The 22,276-nt window shown below is 44.4% G+C and overlaps 1 protein-coding gene across 3 annotated transcripts in view; it reads left to right on the plus strand.

The window, feature by feature from the left end:
- NSD3 (nuclear receptor binding SET domain protein 3) overlaps nucleotides 1-22,276 on the plus strand; it is a 1,432,226-nt gene that overhangs the window by 786,397 nt on the left and 623,553 nt on the right. For all 3 annotated transcript variants that reach the window (XM_069214018.1, XM_069214019.1, XM_069214020.1), the window contains exon 14: nucleotides 2,062-2,235. In XM_069214018.1, the coding sequence (XP_069070119.1) occupies nucleotides 2,062-2,235 (174 nt within the window). The remainder of the gene's footprint in view (nucleotides 1-2,061; nucleotides 2,236-22,276) is intronic.

The following is a 22,276-nucleotide window of genomic DNA, read 5'->3' on the forward strand; positions in this document are numbered from 1 at the left end:
ACAGCAGAAAATGCAAAATGCCAAACCTTTGCGTCCAGATACCCACACCATCAGTCCAAAGTCAATGCTCTATGGAGGAACTGGTCAGGGATATTTGCTTGCGCTTTTCCGTCTCTCTCACTCATTCCATTTCTGGTTTGCAAACTGAGACAAACATCACTCACCATGATTCTTGTTGCGCCCACATGGGCATGTCAGCTTTGGTTCACAACAACGTTGGATCTGTCTGTGGTTCCCCACCAGAAGCTTTCCAACAGACCAGACCTTTTGACTCAAAAGTGAGGTTAAATCAGACATCCAGACCCTAAAACACTCAATCGTGCTATATGGCTCCTGAAGTCCTAGAGTTTGAATGTTTACAACTCCCCCCTGAATGTATGGACATTCTTAGAAAGGCATGTAAACCTACAACTAGACAGTGTAATGCGACAAAATGGAAATGTTTTGTGTGCTACTGTCAACCTAAACATATTGATCCTCTCACAGCATCAGTGCAAGACATTGTTTGTTACCTTCTACATTTACAAAAGGCGAATTTTGCATACTCATCTATTAGACTTCATTTAGCAGCCATAGCTGCTTCCCATCAAAACAGATAACATATTTCTTTATTCTGAATTCCATTAATCAAAGCCTTTATGGATGGCCTTAAAAGAGTAATTCTACACAGTGTTCCTCCAGCTCCAATATGGAACCTTAATATTGTCCTCGCTAGACTTATGGATCCACCTTTTGAACTCATGCACCCCTGCTCTTTGCAGTTTCTTTCATTGAAAGTTGCCTTTTTAGTGGTTATCACTTCTTTAAGTTGTGAATGTGAAATACAAGCGTTCACTTTAGAAGAACCTTTCTTCTAATTTCATAAAGATGGAGTAGTCCTTAGGACAAACTCTAAGTGTCTCCCAAAACCAGTTTCACCATTTCGCATTAACCAGTCAGTTGAGTTACTTTTTTTCCCACAGCCAGACTCAGTTGCTGAAAGAGCTGGGCAAACACTAGATGTTAAAAGAGCTCATGTATTAATTTGGTAGGTCTAAAAGTTTTAGAAAATGTAAACAGCTTTTTGTAGCATTTTCAATGCCTCTCAAAGGCAATCTACTTTCAAAAACTGGGATAGCTAGATGGGTAGTCAAGTGTATTCAAACTTGTTATCTGAAAGCACATTCTACCAGAAAAAAGGTGCTTCTGCTGCTTTTTTAGGAAACATACCAATAGCAGATATTTGTAAAGCTGCTACTTGGTCTACACCACACACATTCATTAAGCACTATTGTGTAGATGTTTTAGCTCACGAACAAGAAAATGTTGGCCAGGCAGGGATTAAAACACTTTTTCGGGCTACTCCAACTTCTACAGGCTAGCTACTGCTTACTTGTAGGGGTCTGCTGTAAATTCTGTGCAAAGCATGTGTATCTACAACCACACGTCATCAAACGGAAAATGTTACACAGTAGAAATCTGTTTGTGGCATGTAGTTCTGTAGATTCACATGCGTCCTCCCTGGAAGCCTGTGGTCATTGTAGTAGAATTATTCTACAAATATTGTACATATGTATATACACTAGATTGGCATCTTTTTTTATATACTGTTGATCTATATATAGATTCACTTTGATACTCCTTACCTCACTTGTCTGCGGGAAAATAATCTAACAGAGGACTCAATGCCCATGTGCACTATCACCGAGAGGCAGTGTCACTCGATTGCGTGACTGGAAGAGATTCTTCTAACAAAAATTCTGAGCCCCACACTAAATGGTGGACTTATGCAAAGCATGTGAATCTGCAGCACTACATGCCACAAACCGATGTCTGCTGGGTAAGTAACAGTTTCATTTCATCTGTAGCTTACTGTTCGTTGAAAACACATGGACTTGATATAATCATTTTTTTGTAATGTACCCATGAGATTATATTAGTTTTAAAATGATTCCCTTCATCTTTTCAACCGTGCCTTCACTCACCTGTTAACCTGTAATGGAAATGTTCCTTAATCTTGGTTGTCTTTGCTTTTTCATGCACCGTAATTTGTTATTTTCTTCTGTGACAATAATAAAACAGGTCGTATGATGCGTTGCTTGAGGTGTCCAACTGCCTACCATTCTGGCGATAGCTGCATTGCTGCTGGAAGCTTATTTGTGTCATCTCACCTAATCATCTGCAGCAACCATTCCAAAAGAAGCAATCACTCTTCATCTGCTGTAAATGTAGGCTTTTGTTTCGTTTGTGCAAAAGGTGAGTATACCCACTTTCCATTCACTTTGAAATTGAAATGTTCGATGGCATCTGTCGCTGTAGATACGCATGTTCTGCAATAGCTCGCCATCTGGTGTTGGGCCGGAGTGTTACAAGTTGTTTTTCTTCGAAGAAGTCTTTCGAGTCACGGGACCGAGTGACTCCTCCTTTTGTCTCCATTGCGCATGGGCGTCGACTCCATCCTCGATTGTTTTTTTTCCGCCATCGGGTTCGGACGTGTTCCTGTCGCTCCGAGTTTCGGAACGGAAAAAATAGTTAATTTCGGAAGATTTTCGTCGGTATTGTTGCGTTCGGGATCGGCGTACTTAGATTCAACACCGCATCGAAGATCGAAGAGCTCCGGTGCCCTTCGGGGTAGTTTTTCGATCCTCCGTCGGGGCCTGGTCGGCCCGACCGCGTGCTGAGGAACGCCGATGGAACGGACCCCGTTCCGTTTCTGCCCCAAATGCCACAATAAATACCCCTACACAGACCAACACTTGGTCTGCAACCTGTGCCTGTCACCTGAGCACAGCGAAGACACCTGCGAGGCCTGTCGTGCGTTCCGGTCCCGAAAAACACTCCGAGACCGTCGAGCCAGAAGACTTCAAATGGCGTCCGCACCGACAGCCCAACGGGAGTTCGAGGAACAGGAAGAGGAAGGTACCTTCTCGATCCAAGACTCAGACTCCGAAGGATTCGACGATACACAAACCGTGAGTAAGACGTCGAAAACCACACAAAGAAACATTTACAAGGCCCAGGGGACGCCACTGCCACCAGGCCATGGCTCAACCCATAAAATCGGTGACCGACCGTCGGCACCGAAAAAGGCCCAAACAGTGCCGAGATCGTCCGACTCCGGTCGAGACACCGGCACGCAGCCTTCTCGGGACCGAGAAAGTGCTGGAGACAAGCCTCGACACCGAGATGCCGGTGTGGACACGGCTCGACGCCGAGACAGCGGCACCGAAACAGATCGACGCCGAGAGGTTTCGGCACCGAAAAGGAAAAAAGTCACCTCGGAGCCGAAAAAACACGCAGACACAGTTTCGACGCCGAAACAAACTGCAAGCGACCCAGCTTCAGGCTCTTATACAGAAGAGCACTCGCTAACCTCCCAAATGCAGAAGCATAGGTTTGAGGAAGAGCTACAAGCAACTGATGCGGACCATACGCAAAAGCGTATCTTCATTCAGCAGGGGACAGGAAAAATAAGCACCCTTCCCCCCATTAGGAGAAAGAGAAGGTTGGAGTTCCAGGCGGAACAAGTACCACAACCAAAAGTGGTGAAAAGAGTTACACCACCACCCTCTCCTCCGCCCGTGATTAACGTTTCACCAGCACAAACGCCATCACACTCCCCAGCTCACACCACCATGAGCCAGGGTGACCAAGACCAGGACGCATGGGACCTATACGACGCCCCAGTGTCAGATAACAGCCCAGAGGCATACCCTACAAAACCATCTCCACCAGAAGACAGCACCGCGTACTCTCAGGTGGTGGCTAGAGCAGCACAATTTCACAACGTAAGCCTCCACTCAGAACAGGTCGAGGATGATTTCCTGTTCAACACACTCTCCTCCACCCACAGCTCCTACCAAAGCCTGCCTATGCTCCCTGGTATGCTCCGGCACGCAAAAGACATATTTAAGGACCCGGTCAAAAGTAGGGCAATCACACCAAGGGTGGAAAAAAAGTATAAGCCGCCTCCTACAGACCCGGCTTTCATCACAACACAGCTGCCACCAGACTCTGTTGTTGTAGGAGCAGCTAGGAAAAGGGCCAACTCTCACACATCTGGAGATGCACCACCCCCAGATAAAGAAAGCCGCAAGTTTGATGCAGCTGGTAAAAGAGTCGCAGCACAAGCTGCAAACCAGTGGCGCATCGCGAACTCCCAGGCACTACTTGCGCGCTATGACAGAGCCCACTGGGACGAGATGCAACATCTCATTGAACATCTGCCCAAAGACTTCCAAAATAGGGCAAAACAAGTGGTTGAGGAGGGACAGGCCATCTCCAACAACCAGATCCGCTCCTCCATGGACGCTGCAGATACAGCTGCACGGACAATTAATACATCTGTAACTATCAGAAGGCATGCATGGCTCCGAACGTCTGGATTTAAACCAGAGATTCAACAAGCAGTTCTCAATATGCCTTTTAATGAAAAAGAACTGTTCGGTCCAGAAGTGGACACAGCGATTGAGAAACTCAAAAAAGATACGGACACTGCCAAAGCCATGGGCGCACTCTACTCCCCGCAGAGCAGAGGGAATTACAGCTCATTCCGTAAAACGCCCTTTCGAGGGGGGTTTCGGGGTCAAAGCACACAAGCCAGCACCTCACAAGCCACACCGTCCAGTTACCAAGGACAGTATAGAGGAGGTTTTCGGGGACAATATAGAGGAGGGCAATTCCCTAGAAATAGAGGAAGATTCCAAAGCCCCAAAACCCCTACTACTAAACAGTGACTCACATGTCACTCACCCCCTCCACACAACACCAGTGGGGGGACGAATAGGTCATTATTACAGAGCATGGGAGAAAATCACTACAGACACTTGGGTTCTAGCAATTATCCAACATGGTTACTGCATAGAATTTCTACAGTTCCCTCCAAACATACCACCAAAAGCACAAAATTTAACAACACACCATTCCAATCTCCTAGAGATAGAAGTGCAGGCACTATTGCAAAAGAATGCAATCGAATTAGTGCCAAACACACAAATAAACACAGGAGTTTACTCACTGTACTTTCTGATACCAAAGAAGGACAAAACACTGAGACCAATCCTAGACCTCAGAGTAGTCAACACTTTCATCAAATCAGACCACTTCCACATGGTCACACTACAAGAAGTATTGCCATTGCTAAAGCTGCACAACTACATGGCAACTTTAGACCTCAAGGATGCTTATTTCCATATACCAATTCACCCATCGCACAGGAAATACCTAAGGTTTGTATTCAAAGGAATACATTACCAATTCAAGGTACTGCCTTTCGGATTAACAACCGCACCAAGAGTCTTTACCAAATGTCTAGCGGTAGTCGCTGCACACATCAGAAGGCAGCAAATACATGTGTTCCCATATCTAGACGACTGGCTAATCAAGGCCCATTCGTTAATAGAGTGCTCAAATCACACAAATCATATCATACAAACCCTCTTCAAACTAGGGTTCACCGTCAATTTCACAAAATCCAAGATTCGGCCACGCAAGGTACAACAATACCTGGGAGCCATAATAGACACATCAAAAGGAGTAGCCACTCCAAGTCCACAAAGAATTCAAAATTTCAACACCATCATACAACGCATGTATCCAACACAAAAGATACAAGCAAAGATGGTATTACAACTCCTAGGCATGATGTCATCATGCATAGCCATTGTCCCAAACGCAAGACTGCACATGAGGCCCTTACAACAATGCCTAGCATCACAGTGGTCTCAAGCACAGGGTCACCTTCTAGATCTGGTGTTAATAGACCGCCAAACTTACCTCTCGCTTCTGTGGTGGAACAACATAAATTTAAACAAGGGGCGGCCTTTCCAAGACCCAGTGCCACAATACGTAATAACAACAGATGCTTCCATGACAGGGTGGGGAGCACACCTCGATCAACACAGCATACAAGGACAATGGAACGTACATCAAACAAAACTGCATATCAATCACCTAGAACTTCTTGCAGTTTTTCAAGCACTAAAAGCTTTCCAACCAATAATAGTTCACAAATACATTCTCGTCAAAACAGACAACATGACAACAATGTATTATCTAAACAAGCAGGGAGGGACGCACTCCACGCAGTTAAGCATGTTAGCACAAAAAATTTGGCATTGGGCAATTCACAACCAAATTCGCCTAATTGCACAGTTTATACCAGGGATACAAAATCAACTCGCAGACAATCTCTCTCGAGATCACCAACAGGTCCACGAATGGGAAATTCACCCCCAAATACTGAACACTTATTTCAAACTCTGGGGAACACCTCAGATAGACTTGTTTGCGACAAGGGAGAACGCAAAATGCCAAAACTTCGCATCCAGATACCCACACAAACAATCCCAAGGCAATGCCCTATGGATGAACTGGTCAGGGATATTTGCTTACGCTTTTCCTCCTCTCCCTCTCCTTCCTTACCTGGTAAACAAACTCAGTCAAAGCAAACTCAAACTCATATTGATAGCACCAACTTGGGCAAGGCAACCCTGGTACACAACGCTGCTAGACCTATCAGTGGTACCCTGCATCAAATTGCCCAACAGGCCAGATCTGTTGACACAGCACAACCAAAAGATCAGACACCCAGATCCAGCATCGCTGAATCTAGCAATCTGGCTCCTGAAATCCTAGAATTCGGGCACTTACAACTTACCCAAGAATGTATGGAAGTCATAAAACAAGCAAGAAGGCCATCCACCAGGCACTGCTATGCAAGTAAATGGAAGAGGTTTGTTTGCTACTGCCATATTAATCAAATACAACCATTACACACAACTCCAGAACATGTAGTGGGTTACTTGCTTCACTTACAAAAATCTAACCTAGCCTTCTCTTCCATTAAGATTCACCTTGCAGCAATATCTGCATACCTGCAGACTACCTATTCAACTTCCCTATATAAAATACCAGTCATTAAAGCATTCATGGAGGGCCTTAGGAGAATTATACCACCAAGAACACTACCTGTTCCTTCATGGAACCTAAATGTTGTCCTAACTAGACTTATGGGTCCACCTTTTGAACCCATGCACTCCTGCGACATACAGTTCCTAACCTGGAAGGTGGCATTTCTCATCGCCATTACTTCCCTGAGAAGAGTAAGCGAGATTCAGGCGTTTACTATACAGGAACCTTTTATACAACTACACAAAAATAAAGTCGTCCTAAGGACCAATCCTAAATTTTTGCCAAAGGTTATTTCACCGTTCCATCTAAATCAAACAGTGGAACTTCCGGTGTTCTTTCCACAGCCAGATACCGTAGCTGAAAGGGCACTACATACATTAGATGTCAAAAGAGCATTAATGTATTACATTGACAGAACAAAGAACATCAGAAAGACTAAACAACTCTTTATTGCATTTCAAAAACCTCATGCAGGAAACCCAATTTCAAAACAAGGTATAGCCAGATGGATAGTTAAATGCATCCAAATCTGCTACCTTAAAGCTAAACGACAGCTGCCCATTACACCAAGGGCACACTCAACCAGAAAGAAAGGTGCTACCATGGCCTTTCTAGGAAACATCCCAATGCAAGAAATATGTAAGGCAGCCACATGGTCTACGCCTCACACATTCACCAAGCACTACTGTGTAGACGTGTTATCCGCACAACAAGCCACAGTAGGTCAAGCTGTATTAAGGACATTATTTCAGACTACTTCCACTCCTACAGGCTGATCCACCGCTTTTGGGGAAATAACTGCTTACTAGTCTATTGCAGAACATGCGTATCTACAGCGACAGATGCCATCGAACTGAAAATGTCACTTACCCAGTGTACATCTGTTCGTGGCATCAGTCGCAGTAGATTCGCATGTGCCCACCCGCCTCCCCGGGAGCCTGTAGCAGTTTGGAAGTTACCTTCAATTATTTATATATGTATCATCTCAACCTTAAATAAGTGCATACTTAGTCACTCCATTGCATGGGCACTATTACTACAATTCAACTCCTACCTCACCCTCTGCAGGGAAAAACAATCGAGGATGGAGTCGACGCCCATGCGCAATGGAGACAAAAGGAGGAGTCACTCGGTCCCGTGACTCGAAAGACTTCTTCGAAGAAAAACAACTTGTAACACTCCGGCCCAACACCAGATGGCGAGCTATTGCAGAACATGCGAATCTACTGCGACTGATGCCACGAACAGATGTACACTGGGTAAGTGACATTTTCATTCCTCTTTTTGTTTCTTTGTTACCATAATTGGTAAATAATTTTGATTGTTCTGACATGTTTCCACACATTTTTGTGTTTAAATGGTTACTCTGTTAAGATGATTGACTGCCACTTTTGAGTTCATCAGACCTGGGTAAACTGTTAAACTATTTTTTGTTTGTTGACATTTGTATCGTACAGCTGATTTTACTTAAACTTCTTAAACTTCTTACAATGTAATTCCTAATCTGAGTACCAAAAATTATGTTTAAAGGAGGTGACGTTTTCTACAATATTGACTTGAGTTCTGTTATTATATTTTATTTTTTATGAATTGGAGGAGGTAGAAAGCATCACCATTACTCAATTTACCCCTTGCTAAAATACCTCCATATTAGGAAACTGTATAAATTGGTTGTCCACCTGCAGTGCACATATTTGATTTCAAGTTTTTCTCATTTCAGACCCCCAGTCCATAGACCTAGTGTTGCAGTTAGGCAAGTTGGTGAGGAACATGACCGCCCTTTCTCAGTCGAGTAAGCACTATGAACCCAAAACACTCAAAATATAAGACGTGTTTGCTTACGCAGCAGAAATCCTTTTTGCACACACCCCCACTGTTTCAGATAGTGCTGACGTAGCCATGAAACAGCTCAATATAGACTTATTTGCCCTCCAAAAACTCCTTCCATCAGCCTTTGTCCTTGGATTATCAATGCACCACCATTCCTGTGGACTGTCGCCCCCTCATTTTAATTTATGAAAAGTTTTTTAACTTCCTTTTTCCATTTATGAAATGCTAATGAAAGTATACGTATTGAAATAACATTTTTCCACTTCAAAAACAAATGGAACACAATTCTTACTCCAATTTATACATAAGTTGAAAAAGTAACTTTGATCCAGGTGGCTGTGTTCTGATGGATACTTTTACCTTCAGATTCTTCACCTGTAAAACAACCCCAGGCATTAGACTGGATCAGTAGTGGGTGCTGGACTTGGTCGGCACCATAAGTGACATCAGATGATGCCACAAAGGCCATATAGTGTCTGCCGTGGTGTACCAGCCGCATTTCCTTTTTTACAGCGGTGTCTATGCAGATCCGGAGCTTCTCTTCTGAAGGAAATCTTTCCTCATAAATGAATAAAACAAAGTACTAATTCTTCTAGTATATCTCCCCTGAAGAAGTCAGTGTTCAAGCCTTTTAGGGACTATGATGGCCAAATGTCTATTGCAGATACCCATTCCATTTGGGTGTGGTGTTTAGGTTCAGACCACGACTCTAAGGTGTTTTCATCATGCCTCAGCTTGAACCCTAAGGCAATTAAGGAGCGTGAGGCCAAGCTGTCAGGCAAGAAGGAGCAAAAACACAAGAAGTCCAAGAAGCTGTCTAACTGTAGGTCTCCTTGGTGATTCCCCCATCTCCAAAAGGACTCTCGTCCTCTGAGCCGGAACTCGTCCTTATCCCCACAGAAGATCCTTCCACAGCCCTGCTTCCCCTGAGGAACCAGCTCCGGATCAACCTCCAATCCCAACACCACCTTTGCCACAGACCCTGTAGCTTCCTGATTTCCTGTCACCTGGTTCGGATCCTGCAGTGTTTCTCAGTGCCATGCCTGCCATCTTTGCAAAGGCATCGCTGCCCAACAGAGACACAACACTTCCAACTCTACATGCCCTTCGGCCCTTTCCTTCTCAGCCGATGTCATACTGTATTGACCCTTCAGTTTGCTTCAGAACGCCGGGTGGGTGCCGTGAACAGAGCCAATACTGCCTCCCTAACCTGCTATAGCCACGATGCAGTGTAGCCAGCACCAGAACCAAGCTTTAAGCCTCGAGTTTATTCTTGTAGAGAGGTCCGAAGGGCTCTGGAAGAGAATATGCATAGATCTTGCCTCCATGAGATCTTTGGGATTGATTCAGACCCAGTGGATCTTTACTCTCAGGAGAACCCCACCCAAGACCCCCTGGATTTTCAAAGACTGTCCTCTGCAAGCAGGTTGGAATATTTGTCTGAACTCTCCATGGACAGTCCCACAGGCCCACCTGTCTCCCTCCACTAAGTGATGCTGAAGACTGATGAGGTGTTGGATCTGAAATTTACTACCACTGATATGAAAACAGATGTTCTCACTGTTTTTCCTTCAGTGACTATAGCTGAGCCACTTCTTCTGTTTAGCAATGCCCTGTTGGACCTTGTACTAGCAGCTTGAGAGAAACCTTCCTCATCACCAGTAGTTCGGTTCAGTTCAAAAGCATATGTTTATTTAGACCGTAGTCTTTAAAAACAAATTCTAAAATCGAATCACGTACAAATCAAATCAAATAATTAAAATGAACATAAATTTAAAACAGTAAAATTTGGACACGTTAAATATAAAATCTATGTATTCAAAACATCTCAGTTTCTTAAAAGAAGGGCTCCACTCTAATTGATTAGCTTATCACCATTTGCCTGTAGTTAGTTATCCATAGACATTAAAAATTGCCCCAAGGAACGTCACATCAAAATATCTCATTTCAACCGATAATTTAATAGCTTGTGCTCTATCTCTTATATCATATTTAAAAACAAATAGGATTTGCAAAAATCCTTCTTTGGGCTAAAAACCACAGACAATCCACAAGGACATGCATTGAATTCCCTTTTACATTGAGACCACAGTGGCATATTTTCCATTCGCCTACAAGAATTCCCGGATTCCCTGATATTGGAACTTGATTTAATTCACATCTAAATCTAAGCAGACTGAGGTGAATCTTAATATTCACAGTTTCTCTAAATAGGGGAAGGTCTCTCCATCCGTCCATGAGCTTAATACATGAGAGACTGATTGCTTTTATAATATAAGATAAGTGAGATCCACATCTCTTGAAACCTGCTGTATAACCTATTTTCAACTCTCTTACTCGCCCATAGCTGGTCGATGCCCTCTGCACCACTTACTTTTAGTTCTCTCGCACGTTTTGATCCTAGCTCTACCTCCGTGAGCCCAATGCAGTTCACTGTGCATTATCTATTTTTTGCTTAACAGGATGATTTTAGGGTATTCTGTACTGTCTGTTCTTGACCAAACATTTATTACCTCTGCCTGTGCTAGTGACACCTACCCTAGTAAGCTCACTTCTACTCTAATTGCCTGCAACATGGGGGAAGTGAGAGTACCTTTTTTAGGCATCTTCCTTCCTCAAGGTCCCAACTCTTTTTGCCCCCAATTCTGGCCACCTTGGCACCATACTGAAACTGGAGCCTTAACATGGCTTCGTAGGCCTTGAACACTGGGTGGCACGAAGGCCCCCCATATCGGTTATTGAATTTCTTTAAAACCCCTACCGTCGTAAATGGTTTGACCTGTGTTGCGGCCAAATGATACTTTTACCCTAAATTATGGGAGAACCATACCCTTAAATATTTATAGTTATTGACTCTCTATCTTAGTCTTGTTAATTACCCAACTCATACTTCCTCTTTGCCTCCCTATCTGGAACACTTTAGTTTTTTTCATGTTTCTTTTACATTTTTTCTCCTTGTAGTAATCCCAAAAAACATCTAATTTCCTTTGAAGCCTAATTCCTGTCAGATCAAAAATCACTATATCATCGGCATACAAAAGACAGCTAATGTGTTTACCATTAATTTTTGGACTGAACATGTTTTATTGGCCTACAGCCTTAGGGAGATCTGCAAGAAACAGGGAAAACAGTGTTTGTGCTAACACACACCCTTGCCTTAGACCCATTTTTTATTATTATTCGCTTTCAAAGGGATCCTTCACTATCCAATTCAACTTGGGCCCAGTTGTCCCTGTGGAGTTCCTGCTAAATTAAAAGCAGATCATCCGGGATCCCACATTCCTTTAACACATCCCACTGCAATACTCAATCAACAGAGTCAAAGGCGGATCTAAAATCAACACATTAGCAATAAAACACTCCACCCAGCTCTATGGCTTTCTTTGCAGTGGCCCACAGGCTGAAGCAGTGGTCAATCATTGAGTGTTTCTCCTTAAAACCACCATGTTCCTGAGGTATAATAGCGTTTACTTCAGTATTGGAACTTTCATAGATTCACATGCTTGAATACTTCCCCGTCGTCGAGATGGGAGTCCCTGGTGGAATATACAACCTAGGCCTGAAAAATGTACATGTACAATACATGACCTAGGCCTCAATAGAATAACCTATCACAGTAATTTTGTCAAATAGACCCAAACTCAAATTTGAACCAATCAGATTGCCTCACCCCTTAGAACCTCCTGTGAGGAGCTGCCTTCCCTTTTTCCACCACACGTCATGCTGAGGAGTCTCCTTTGAGCTTTGCTCAGTATTTTCTCTCAGAAGATCTACTACCTGAATTTTGGGACATTTATTTTCTTCTCTTGTGCTTCAAACTGGATGCCATGTCAGAGACACCAAGGAAAGGCCACTTTAGATCCTGTGCCTCTTGTTTGAAGAAAAGATTATATGTGGATGATCCCCATGAGGAATGCATTTATTGCTTATATCCCAGCCATAAAACAAAGGACTGCAAAATATGTTGAAAATTCTCTACAAAGACTTTGAAAGACAGGGAGGGTCACCTGCTTTTGTGGCTTCAGAAAGGTAAGACTGGCCACTCAGCCTCTGATGAGGATACTGCCTCTTCCTTTGTTTCTGCTCCTAAAAGATCTGTTAAAAGAAAGCAGGAGGGCTCAGATGTTCAAGAGCCACCTAAGAAAATGGCACAGAAATCAGCTGGGACCTCTTCTAAAAGTCATAGCTCTCCACAGAAGAAGAGAACAGGCACAGAATGCCTAAAAAAAACCTCTAAAAAGACTTTCTGAACCTTCTCCTCCACCACCGAAAGTTCTCCACAAGTTCAAGAAACCAAATTCAGCACCATCGACGCCGCCATCGTCGACGGTACTCTCGTCGTCGACTGTTTCATCCGTGACGCCGGTAATAGTCACTCTATCAATGTTGACGGCAGCGGCTGCAGGATCCTCGTCGATGACGCTATCATCCTCGTCAACGGGTTGTCCCATCTAATCAACACTATTCTTGTCGACGATTGATCTCACGACGATGCTCCCGTCGATGGTGCCTCCGTCGACGACGCTTCCGATGACACCTCCGTCGACGACGCTCGCGTCGACGGTACTATCGTTGTCGATCACACCGCTGACTATGTTTCCAGTAACAATGATATCGTCTACGCCACCGTTGACGACACCAGTTTTTTTTTCGTCAACAGTCAAAATGTTTCCTGCAAAACGCCAAAGGCCATCAACATTGCCCCTGTACCATTCTGCGGAGCATACTCCTCTTAAGAGGCTTTCAGAGACTCATTTTACACTGTCTGTCACATCACCAAGTAAGGTGTCAAGACTTTTGCCATCTCGCTTTTTAGATGGCGATGATGATGACGATTCAGATAAAGACGGAGTATTTGGAGTAGCCAGGAGTCCATGCTAGTTGCATGTAAAATTTTAGGAGTACTCTGACTCATATTATGATCAGCATTACTATGATCCAGTCCCACAGCAGCAACAACAAGGAATGGTATGGTTACCTTCTGGCCTGGTTTCTGACCTACAGGCAATGCTGGCGGATTATAGGGAGCGCTTTCATCCACAGTCTGCAAAGGATCCTACACTAGTGGTTACAGCACCATGTACTCCGGTACCTCTACCAGTTCTCCCTGCTACTCCGCAGATTCCTCCTCAAGCTCCACATAGTCCACAAGCCCACGCTTTGTCAGACGAAGCGGCTGAAGCAGGAGAAGTTCTCTCGGAGCAGGATGAATGGGAAGACTATGGACTCCCGGCACCCCCTCGTACTACAACATTATGCGTAACCCTGCTATGGTGCCAGCGGTATTGCCAAAGTTAGACAAAAAATATAAAGCGACGGAGGACGCCCCTGCTTGCCTGGTGGGACATCCAAAACCTGACTCAGTGGTTTCTCAGGCTGCCCAGCCACGTTCTAGAAACCCTTTGGCACCTCTATCGGCACCACAATACAAGGATGGTGGCTCCTTGACAACATTGGAAAGAGATTTTCTTCCATATCTGCCATTGTGGTGCACGTTGCAAACTCCCTGGTGCTCCTAGGAAGATATGACAGGCAGCTATTTTCGGACATTTCTCACTCTGTAGATGATCTTCCGGATTCCAGCAAAACAGAAGCAAGAAAGATTATCATTGATGGTCAGCGCACGTCTGCAGAGTTTGACTGTGCTTTAGACATTGCTGCAATGGGGTTTCGGCTGCTGGCGGGATCAGCTGTCTTAAGGCGCCAAGGGTGGCTTAAGGCCACAAATTTTAGACCGGATGTCCAAACCAAAATTCTTGACCTCCCTTATGATGGACAAGACCTTTAGGGTCTCTACAGTATAAGTGCACACCCTTTCGAGGAGCCAGGGGTAGAGGGCACTCTTCCTTTTGAGCTGGTTACCAATCATTCAGGTACCCAGCTTATTCCTCACAATTCCAATCTTCCAGACCCCAATACCATCAGAGGCAGCCTCCAGCGGGGGCATACAACAGACCTCTTCCCAGTGGAAAGTCAGGGAGACAATCTAAGGGCACCTCCCGTAGGCAATGACAGCCTCCAAGGGCTGGTTACCTCTCCTTCTTTGAGACATCACCTGCAACGTTGGCGTCAGATCACAAACGACAAGTGGGTTCTGGACATAATAACTTACGGTCATCTGCTAGAGTTCACTTGCATGCCCCCAGAGACTCCGCCTTCCCGGGCAAGTCAACAGCATTTGCATCTTCTCCGTCTGGAAATAGATGTTATGTTGTCCAAAGGAGCGATAGAGGCTGTACCTTATTCTCAAAAAGGAAGAGGCTTCTATTTTCACTTCTTCCTAATCAAGAAGAAATCTCGTCTTTGGAGACCCATGCTGGATCTGAGGGAGCTCAACAAATATGTGAAGAAGCAGTCCTTCCGTAAGGTAAGATTGAAGGATGTTTTGCAGCTTCTCAACAGAGGAGATTTTATGGCTTCCCTAGATCTGCAGAATGCCTACTTCCACATACCCATTCACCCCAAGCACAGAAAATTCTTAAGATTCATGGTAGCCGGCTGGCACTTTCAATTCAAAGTGCTACCTTTCGGACTCAAATCCGCTCCCCAGATTTTCACAAAGTGCTTAGGCCCATGTGGCAGCATATCTGAGGCGCTACAGACTCCAAATATTGCCATATCTGGACGACTGGTTACTGAAGGCTTCCAACATCCAGTCTCTACGCCATTCTCTCAAGACCACTTTACGCCTGTTCCAACAATTAGGTCTCACTCTCAATCGAGAGAAGTCCCATCTTTAGCCTACCAGAAGAATAGTTTTCCTGGATGCTATATTGGACAAGCCTCAAACAAAGGCGTTCCCAGCAGAGGAAAGACAACTCAAACTTATTACCCTAGCACGCGCAGTTCAGAAAAGAAAGTCTTTCAGTTCGAAAGTTCAAATTGTTACTGGGGATGATGTCCTCCTGTATCAATCTAGTTCCCCACTGTCACCTTCGGAGGCACCCTCTACAAGAAGAGTTCAATAAACAATGGAAACAGACACAAGGTTCCTTCAGGGACATCATACAGATAACAAGGATCGTCAACTCCCTTGATTGGTGGTCAACAGCGGCAAACATCTACAAGGGTTTAGGATTTATTAGCTCAGGTCCCTCTGTTGAGGATAACAACAAACGCTTTGATGGAGGGATGGGGTGCATGTCTTCAAGACCTTCAAGTGAGTGGAGGTTGGCCCCCTTCTGATGCTAATATTCACATCAACCTGTTCGAGCTCAGAGCGGTGTGCCTGGCACTGCAGACTTTCCTGCCAAGAATCCGAGGGTCATCAGTGCTTATCCGAACGGGCAATACGACCACCATGCAATACATCAACAAACAAGGAGGGACTCGGTCTCATCTGCTATCCAGGGAAGTTTAGACCATTTGGACCTGGTGCATCCAACATTCAGTGCACATAAGAGCAGAACACCTTCCAGGAGTGAGCAACACCACAATAGACTCGCTAAGCAGGCTCAGCACATCTTCCCACGAGTGGGAGCTGAATCAGAGGATGATGGATGCGATATTCCTCAGGTGGGGGAAAACCAAATCTGGACCTGTTTGAGACGTCCCAGAACGCGAAATGCCAGTTTTATGCAAGCTGGTTTCACCAACTAGGGTCGTGGGGAAATGTCCTTTCGATAGCATGGTCAGGGATTATGCTTATGCTTATGCTTTTCCTCAGATACCTCTACTTCCGCGGGTCATCAGCAAGATGAAATCGGAGCCATGTCAGATACTCCTAATTGCCCCAGCCTGGCCATGTCCACCATGGTACACAGAACTTCTGTTGCTGTCCTCGTGTCCTCCCATCAGGTTAACACCAATTCCGGAGCTTCTAACCATCAACCAGGGCCAAGTGAGACAGCCGGATCCCAAGTCCCTCAGATTATATGCATGGCTCCTGAGTTCAATGAGTTTGGCCATTTGAATATTCCTAGTGCCTGCAAAAATGTTCTAGCTAAAGCACTTGCTGATAGCACTAGTAAAACATAAAAATTAAAATGGAAACAATTTTGCTTATGATGTCTTCCTAATGGCATTCACCCGCTTACATCTGCTCCAGAGCAGGTTTTACCTTATCTTCTTCATCTGTCGCGCTCTAGATTCTCACATGCATTTATTAAAGTTCACCTGGCTGCTATCTCCAGATATAGACGGCTTTCTAAGGGGCCATCCCTATGGTCTCATAGGCTTATCAAGCAATTCATGAAAGGTCTGTTCTGATCTTTTCCTCCAGTCAGAGCACTGCCTCCAGCTTGGCAGCTAAATACAGCCCTGGGTCAGCTAATGAAGGAGCCATCCGAGCCCATTCATAAATCTGACATCAAATACCTCACCTGGAAGGTAGCACTCCTCTTGGTTTTAACATCTGCCCGTTCGACTCAGTGAGATTCAAGCATTTATCATCCAGGAACCCTTCATGAAATTTGCTGATGATAAAGTTATTCTGCGAACAAATCCTAAGTTTATCCCCAAGGTTCCATCAGACTTCCATATTAATGAGCCAGTAGTACTGAAAACTTTCTTTCCACAGCCTCAGACTGGAGCAGAAAGATCGCTTCATTATCTTGATGTCAAACAATGCCTTAAGTTTTATTTGCAGCGAACGTCTTCGATCCGGAAATCAAATCAACTCTTTGTTGCATTTAATGTGCCCAGAAGAGGGCATCCTGTCACTAAACAGACTATTTCTAGATGGATCTCAAGCGCAAAAGCCTTTTGCCATGAAAGGGCTGGTTGACCCCTGGACTCCAGGGTACGTGCGCATTCCACCAGGGCAGTCTCTACATCCTGTGCGCTCTTCTCTGGGGTGTCACTGCCGGACATCTGTCGTGCAGCGATGTAGAGAACGACACACGCCTTCACGAAGCATTACTGTCTGGATGCTGAGACGCTAAGAGATGCAGTGGTGGGTCAAGCAGTCCTTAGGCATTTGTTCGGATAAGATGAGCTGTTTGTTTTCCCACCATCCGCTTCTGCTATAATATCATATTTTCTGTTCAATATTAACGTATCTCTTATGCATATAGATTTATGTTTTTGTGGGTTAGCTCTTATTGCTTTGCATTTACCTGTTCTAATGCAGATGATATCTTGTTATAAGATAAACAGTGTTTCATGAATACAGAAAATGTGCTGGTTACTGCTTGCTAGCCTTATTCAAGCATGTGAATCTATGAAAGTTCCAATACTGGAGTAAGAAATAAGTTACTTACCTGTAACTGTAGTTCTCGAGTATTGGAAGCTTTCATAGATTCACTTGCGACCCACCCGCCTCCCCCGGGGGAGCTCACCTCTCTTTTCTCAGTACATCATTACAGAACTTATGCTCGGAAAATCTGAGGGAAGGCAGCTCCTAACAGGAGGTTCTAAGGGGTGAGGCAATCTGATTGGTTCAAATTTGAGTTTGAGTCTAATCGACAAAATGACTGTGATAGGTTATTCTATTGAAGCCTAGGCCATGTATTGTGTATGTACATTTTTCAGGCCTAGGTTATATATTCCACCGGGGACTCCCATCTCGCAACGGGGAAGTATTTAAGCATGTGAATCTATAAAGCTTCCAACACTGGAGAACTACAGTTACAGGTAAGTAACTTATTTCTTACTACAGCCCACTCTTTAAACATCCTCAACAAAACTTTTGAGAAGACCTTGCTACTTACATCTAGCATGTTCATTTGCCTGTAATTCTCAGGTAGGACATGCTTTCCTTTTTTATAGATAGGTTTAATCACTGCTCCTGTACAGCTATCCGGGAATCTTCCCAACAAAAGTATCCCCTGAAAAAGACTATAGAACAGTCTGGACCACCATGTAATATTTGTTTTTACTGTCACTGCTGGTTCATTATCAGGGCCAGCGGCCCTTGTGAGCTTTAGCATCTCAATTGTTTTATTAATTACTGGCACGGAGAACCTCTCCTTCGTCTCCCCCTTTTAACAAGGATTCGAGTTGGGCGCTGCGAACAGTGGCATTGCTATTATAGATGTCCTCTAAATATTTAACCCACACATCTTTGCTCACTTGGCCTGATATCTGTCCCTGGAGGTGTCCTGTCCCACTCTGCACCAACTTCCAAAACGTCTTTTAGGTTATTCGTCTCAATGGCGTCCATCATGGCTGCCCAGTACTTTGTGTTTTGTTCCTGTTTCTTCCTTGCCACCACTTTCTATAAGCTGAGAAGGCACAACTCCCCAATTTTATTTCTTAGGCATCTTAGGTGTCTTTCAAGTTTCTAGGTATTTCTTTTTAATGGTCTACATTCATTATCCTACCATCCATTCTTCATAGATTTATTTTTACTTTGGGTAGAATTAAAAAAAAACATAACTTCTCTTTTAAGAAATGCAACCACCTTTTTTGTTATTTCTTCATACCATACTAAAGGATCCACAGCTGCCTTCCCTGACTTCATTCCTCCAGTGTTGAACTGGAGAGCCTTCAGTAAGTCTACAGGTTTCTCTGAGATCCTCATTCTTAGGTGTTTAGAGCATCCCACCTTTAAAGGTAAGTCCCTCATCTGCCTAGGTACCATACTCATTTTGAGTGCTGTACATACCGGGTAATGATCACTCCCCTCCAACTGAAGGACCTAAAATTTTTCAATTAGGGCTTAGACCCTTAGAAAAAACAAAGACGTAACCAATTGGATAATTCTGATTGTCATACAGAAACGTTTTCCTAGCAGGGGTATCTTCTGGCATTCGTCTAAGCCATTTAATTAGAGGAAATTCAACCAAGCAACATCTCTTCCTGATGCCGCATTTGATGACGCACAAACATGTTGTATATTGAAGGCGGCTAAGCAGTCCTCATATTTCTTATCCACTGTCTCAGAAAGCAATTTGTGATTGAAGTATCCTGTCAGGATCACCCACTTTATCAGGAATACAGAGCAACTATATTGAGTACATCTTCATTAAACAGTTAAATATTCTCCTTATAGGCAAAGCTTAGTTCGTGCATATCTACATTCAGAACAATAATGCATTGCTCTTCCCTGTCTCCATTCCCCAATTGCATGCCACGGGCCAAAATCCACTTAAATCGAGTTTTAACCTGCCAGACACAAGAGGCGATTTTGGAGGCTACTAACGTTAACAATCCCCCAGAGGGCCAACCTGAGACATTTCCTACTGCCTTTGAATAAAATCCCAGAAAGCCATCTATTTGCGGGGGCTCTCTGCACAGCCAAGTCTCCTGGAAACATAAAATAGAGCACAGCTTTACCAATTCTTTAAACCCCTCCAACCTCATTACATTGTTTAATCCATGAGTATTCCAGGAGAACAATTTGATGCTGTGCAGAGGCACCAGGCCCTAATCCACAATACTTTAATTTCCCCATACACCATCCAACTCTTCCGAATACAGGCAGTCATACCTGTTCTTAACAGAGGTACTACCTCCATACCTATATCCTTCATCTTGGGGCAAAGTGACTTTAGTTCTGCCTTCACTACTTTCCTTGATCTGTCTGTAACAAACATAATCCTCCTGCAAACCCCATTTAACTTGATTGGCCTGTAGGCTACCATGGCAATTCAAACACCCAGCCCTTGGTATTTAAACTGTTTCACACTATATCCCCCCACATTTTCACCCCTGAAGCTTCAATTCACTTTCTGCTTTGAAAAGAGTGTCTCTCACTAGTCCAGAATACAGCAACATTTTTGTGACATCCTTGTCCTCCCTATTTTGCAATAAACCCGCTTATCTCAGATCGGTGGAGGAAAAAGAATATAAACTATGGCAGGCGGAGAATATTTTGAGAAGCCGGGATCGATTTAAGGGGTTTCGCTTCCTTAATCTTTTTTTTCGTGGACCTCCATGAGCTGGCTATAAATAAACCCAGGGGAATTCTCCTCTTTTCCTTTCTCCTTTTGCCCAAAGGGGATGTAGGGGACCACTGGCCCCAAATTTTTACTGGTGCTTTCTTCTGTTACAGGAGCAAATGTAACCTAGTTGAAGTGTACCTTTTTACTACCGCTGTGGGGTTCTTCCCACACTATACTCCCCTTACTGCCCATCTTCAAATTTCCCAAGCCTTATTTATTCTCTTTTTTCCTCTCCTGACTTTTGCTAGCCTGATCTTCACGCCAGACCCAGGAAGGGGAATGCTTTACCTTTTGTTTACAAAATCATTAGTGAATCGCCTTGTGGCCTGCCACTTTTATTCGGCACCTGAAAGTCAGGCCTTCTTGACTTCCCATCCATCCCACAAAGCCTGTTTTAACAAGCTTCCTGTTCAAGGGCACAATCTGTTGTCACCTTTCCAATGGTCCCTTCTGACCAGGAATTAAAATGCATGGAGGCTTGGTGAAAGAAGATCTTTTCAGTAGGCAGCCTGGCCCTCAAATCACTCAGTGCTAATTGCTTGCTCACTTGCTACAACCATGTGTTGTGGGACATGGTGCCAATGATTCTCCCCAATATCTGCCTGACATGGATGAACAATTCGAGCAAAATCTGGGCTGGATACAGCAAATTTAGTGGCCATAGCAATGGGCACCTCCATATCAGTGTTGACAGCATGCTTGGCTCCTGACATCAAATTTCTCCTCACATTTTCAAATCAATCTCATTGAACTCCTTTTCAATGGAGTATGACTCTTTTGAGACAAAGCAGACTCTGCACTGAAAAGGTTTAAGACTTAAAAGGCCACACAAGGTCCTTAGGTTTGTAGCCTCCACCTGCTAGCCACTACTGAAGCTTTAGTTATTTTCAAAGCATTGAAGAGAATTCTCCTCTCGTTTCCGTCTGTACCCACGTTCGCTCCTGCAGCAATAGCAGCAGAACCTGCTTTCCTATGAGGAAGTACAGAGCCCGTGGCTAGCCACAAGGTCAAGGATCGACACTGCAACCCTTCTCCTTTTCCTCCTACTCCTCTTCTTCCCCAGTGTCCCAATGAAAGCAGGCTTTGTTAACTTCCTCACCCCTATGCAGTGTCTGTGGAAGGAAGGGTGTACCATTTTCTGCAGGCCTAGAAAGCCATCACTTTGGACCAGTAGGTCTTGCAAATTGTACAAAAGGGTTACTTCCTCCCCTTCCCACAGGTTCTGCAAACTATTCTGCCCCTCCCCCACACAACACCCGCCATCCACCCCTCCAATCGACCTCCTGGCCATTCTGCAGCAGGAGGTGGCAGCTCTCTTTTCAAAGGAACAGTGATGTTAAATCCAGATAGGAAAATGGCCAAGGTTGTTACACACGTTTTTTCCTGATGCCCAAGAAAGACAGCAGTCTCGGCCCTATCTGGGATGGCAGGAGCCTTGGGGGATACATTTCCTTTGGGGTGGAAATTTCACCTGGACTAAGTTCACCCCTCTCATATCCTTAATTACTCAGTTTCTGAGGACGTTTCGCCAAGACCAGGCCCATGTCTTTGACATTGCTTCATATTGGGTGTGGTATACAGACTTCCTGCACTATCCCACATGTCTGGGGGAAACGGTTTTGTACCCTAATCTCAGAGACCTCTAGCATCATCCTTCGGGATTGAACAGGGACAACTCAGCTCTTTTCAGCTGCCACTGGAGTTGGTAGACGTCATCTGATTTGCACATC

This window comes from Pleurodeles waltl, chromosome 11, assembly GCF_031143425.1.
Source record: "Pleurodeles waltl isolate 20211129_DDA chromosome 11, aPleWal1.hap1.20221129, whole genome shotgun sequence".
NCBI lineage: Eukaryota > Metazoa > Chordata > Amphibia > Caudata > Salamandridae > Pleurodeles > Pleurodeles waltl.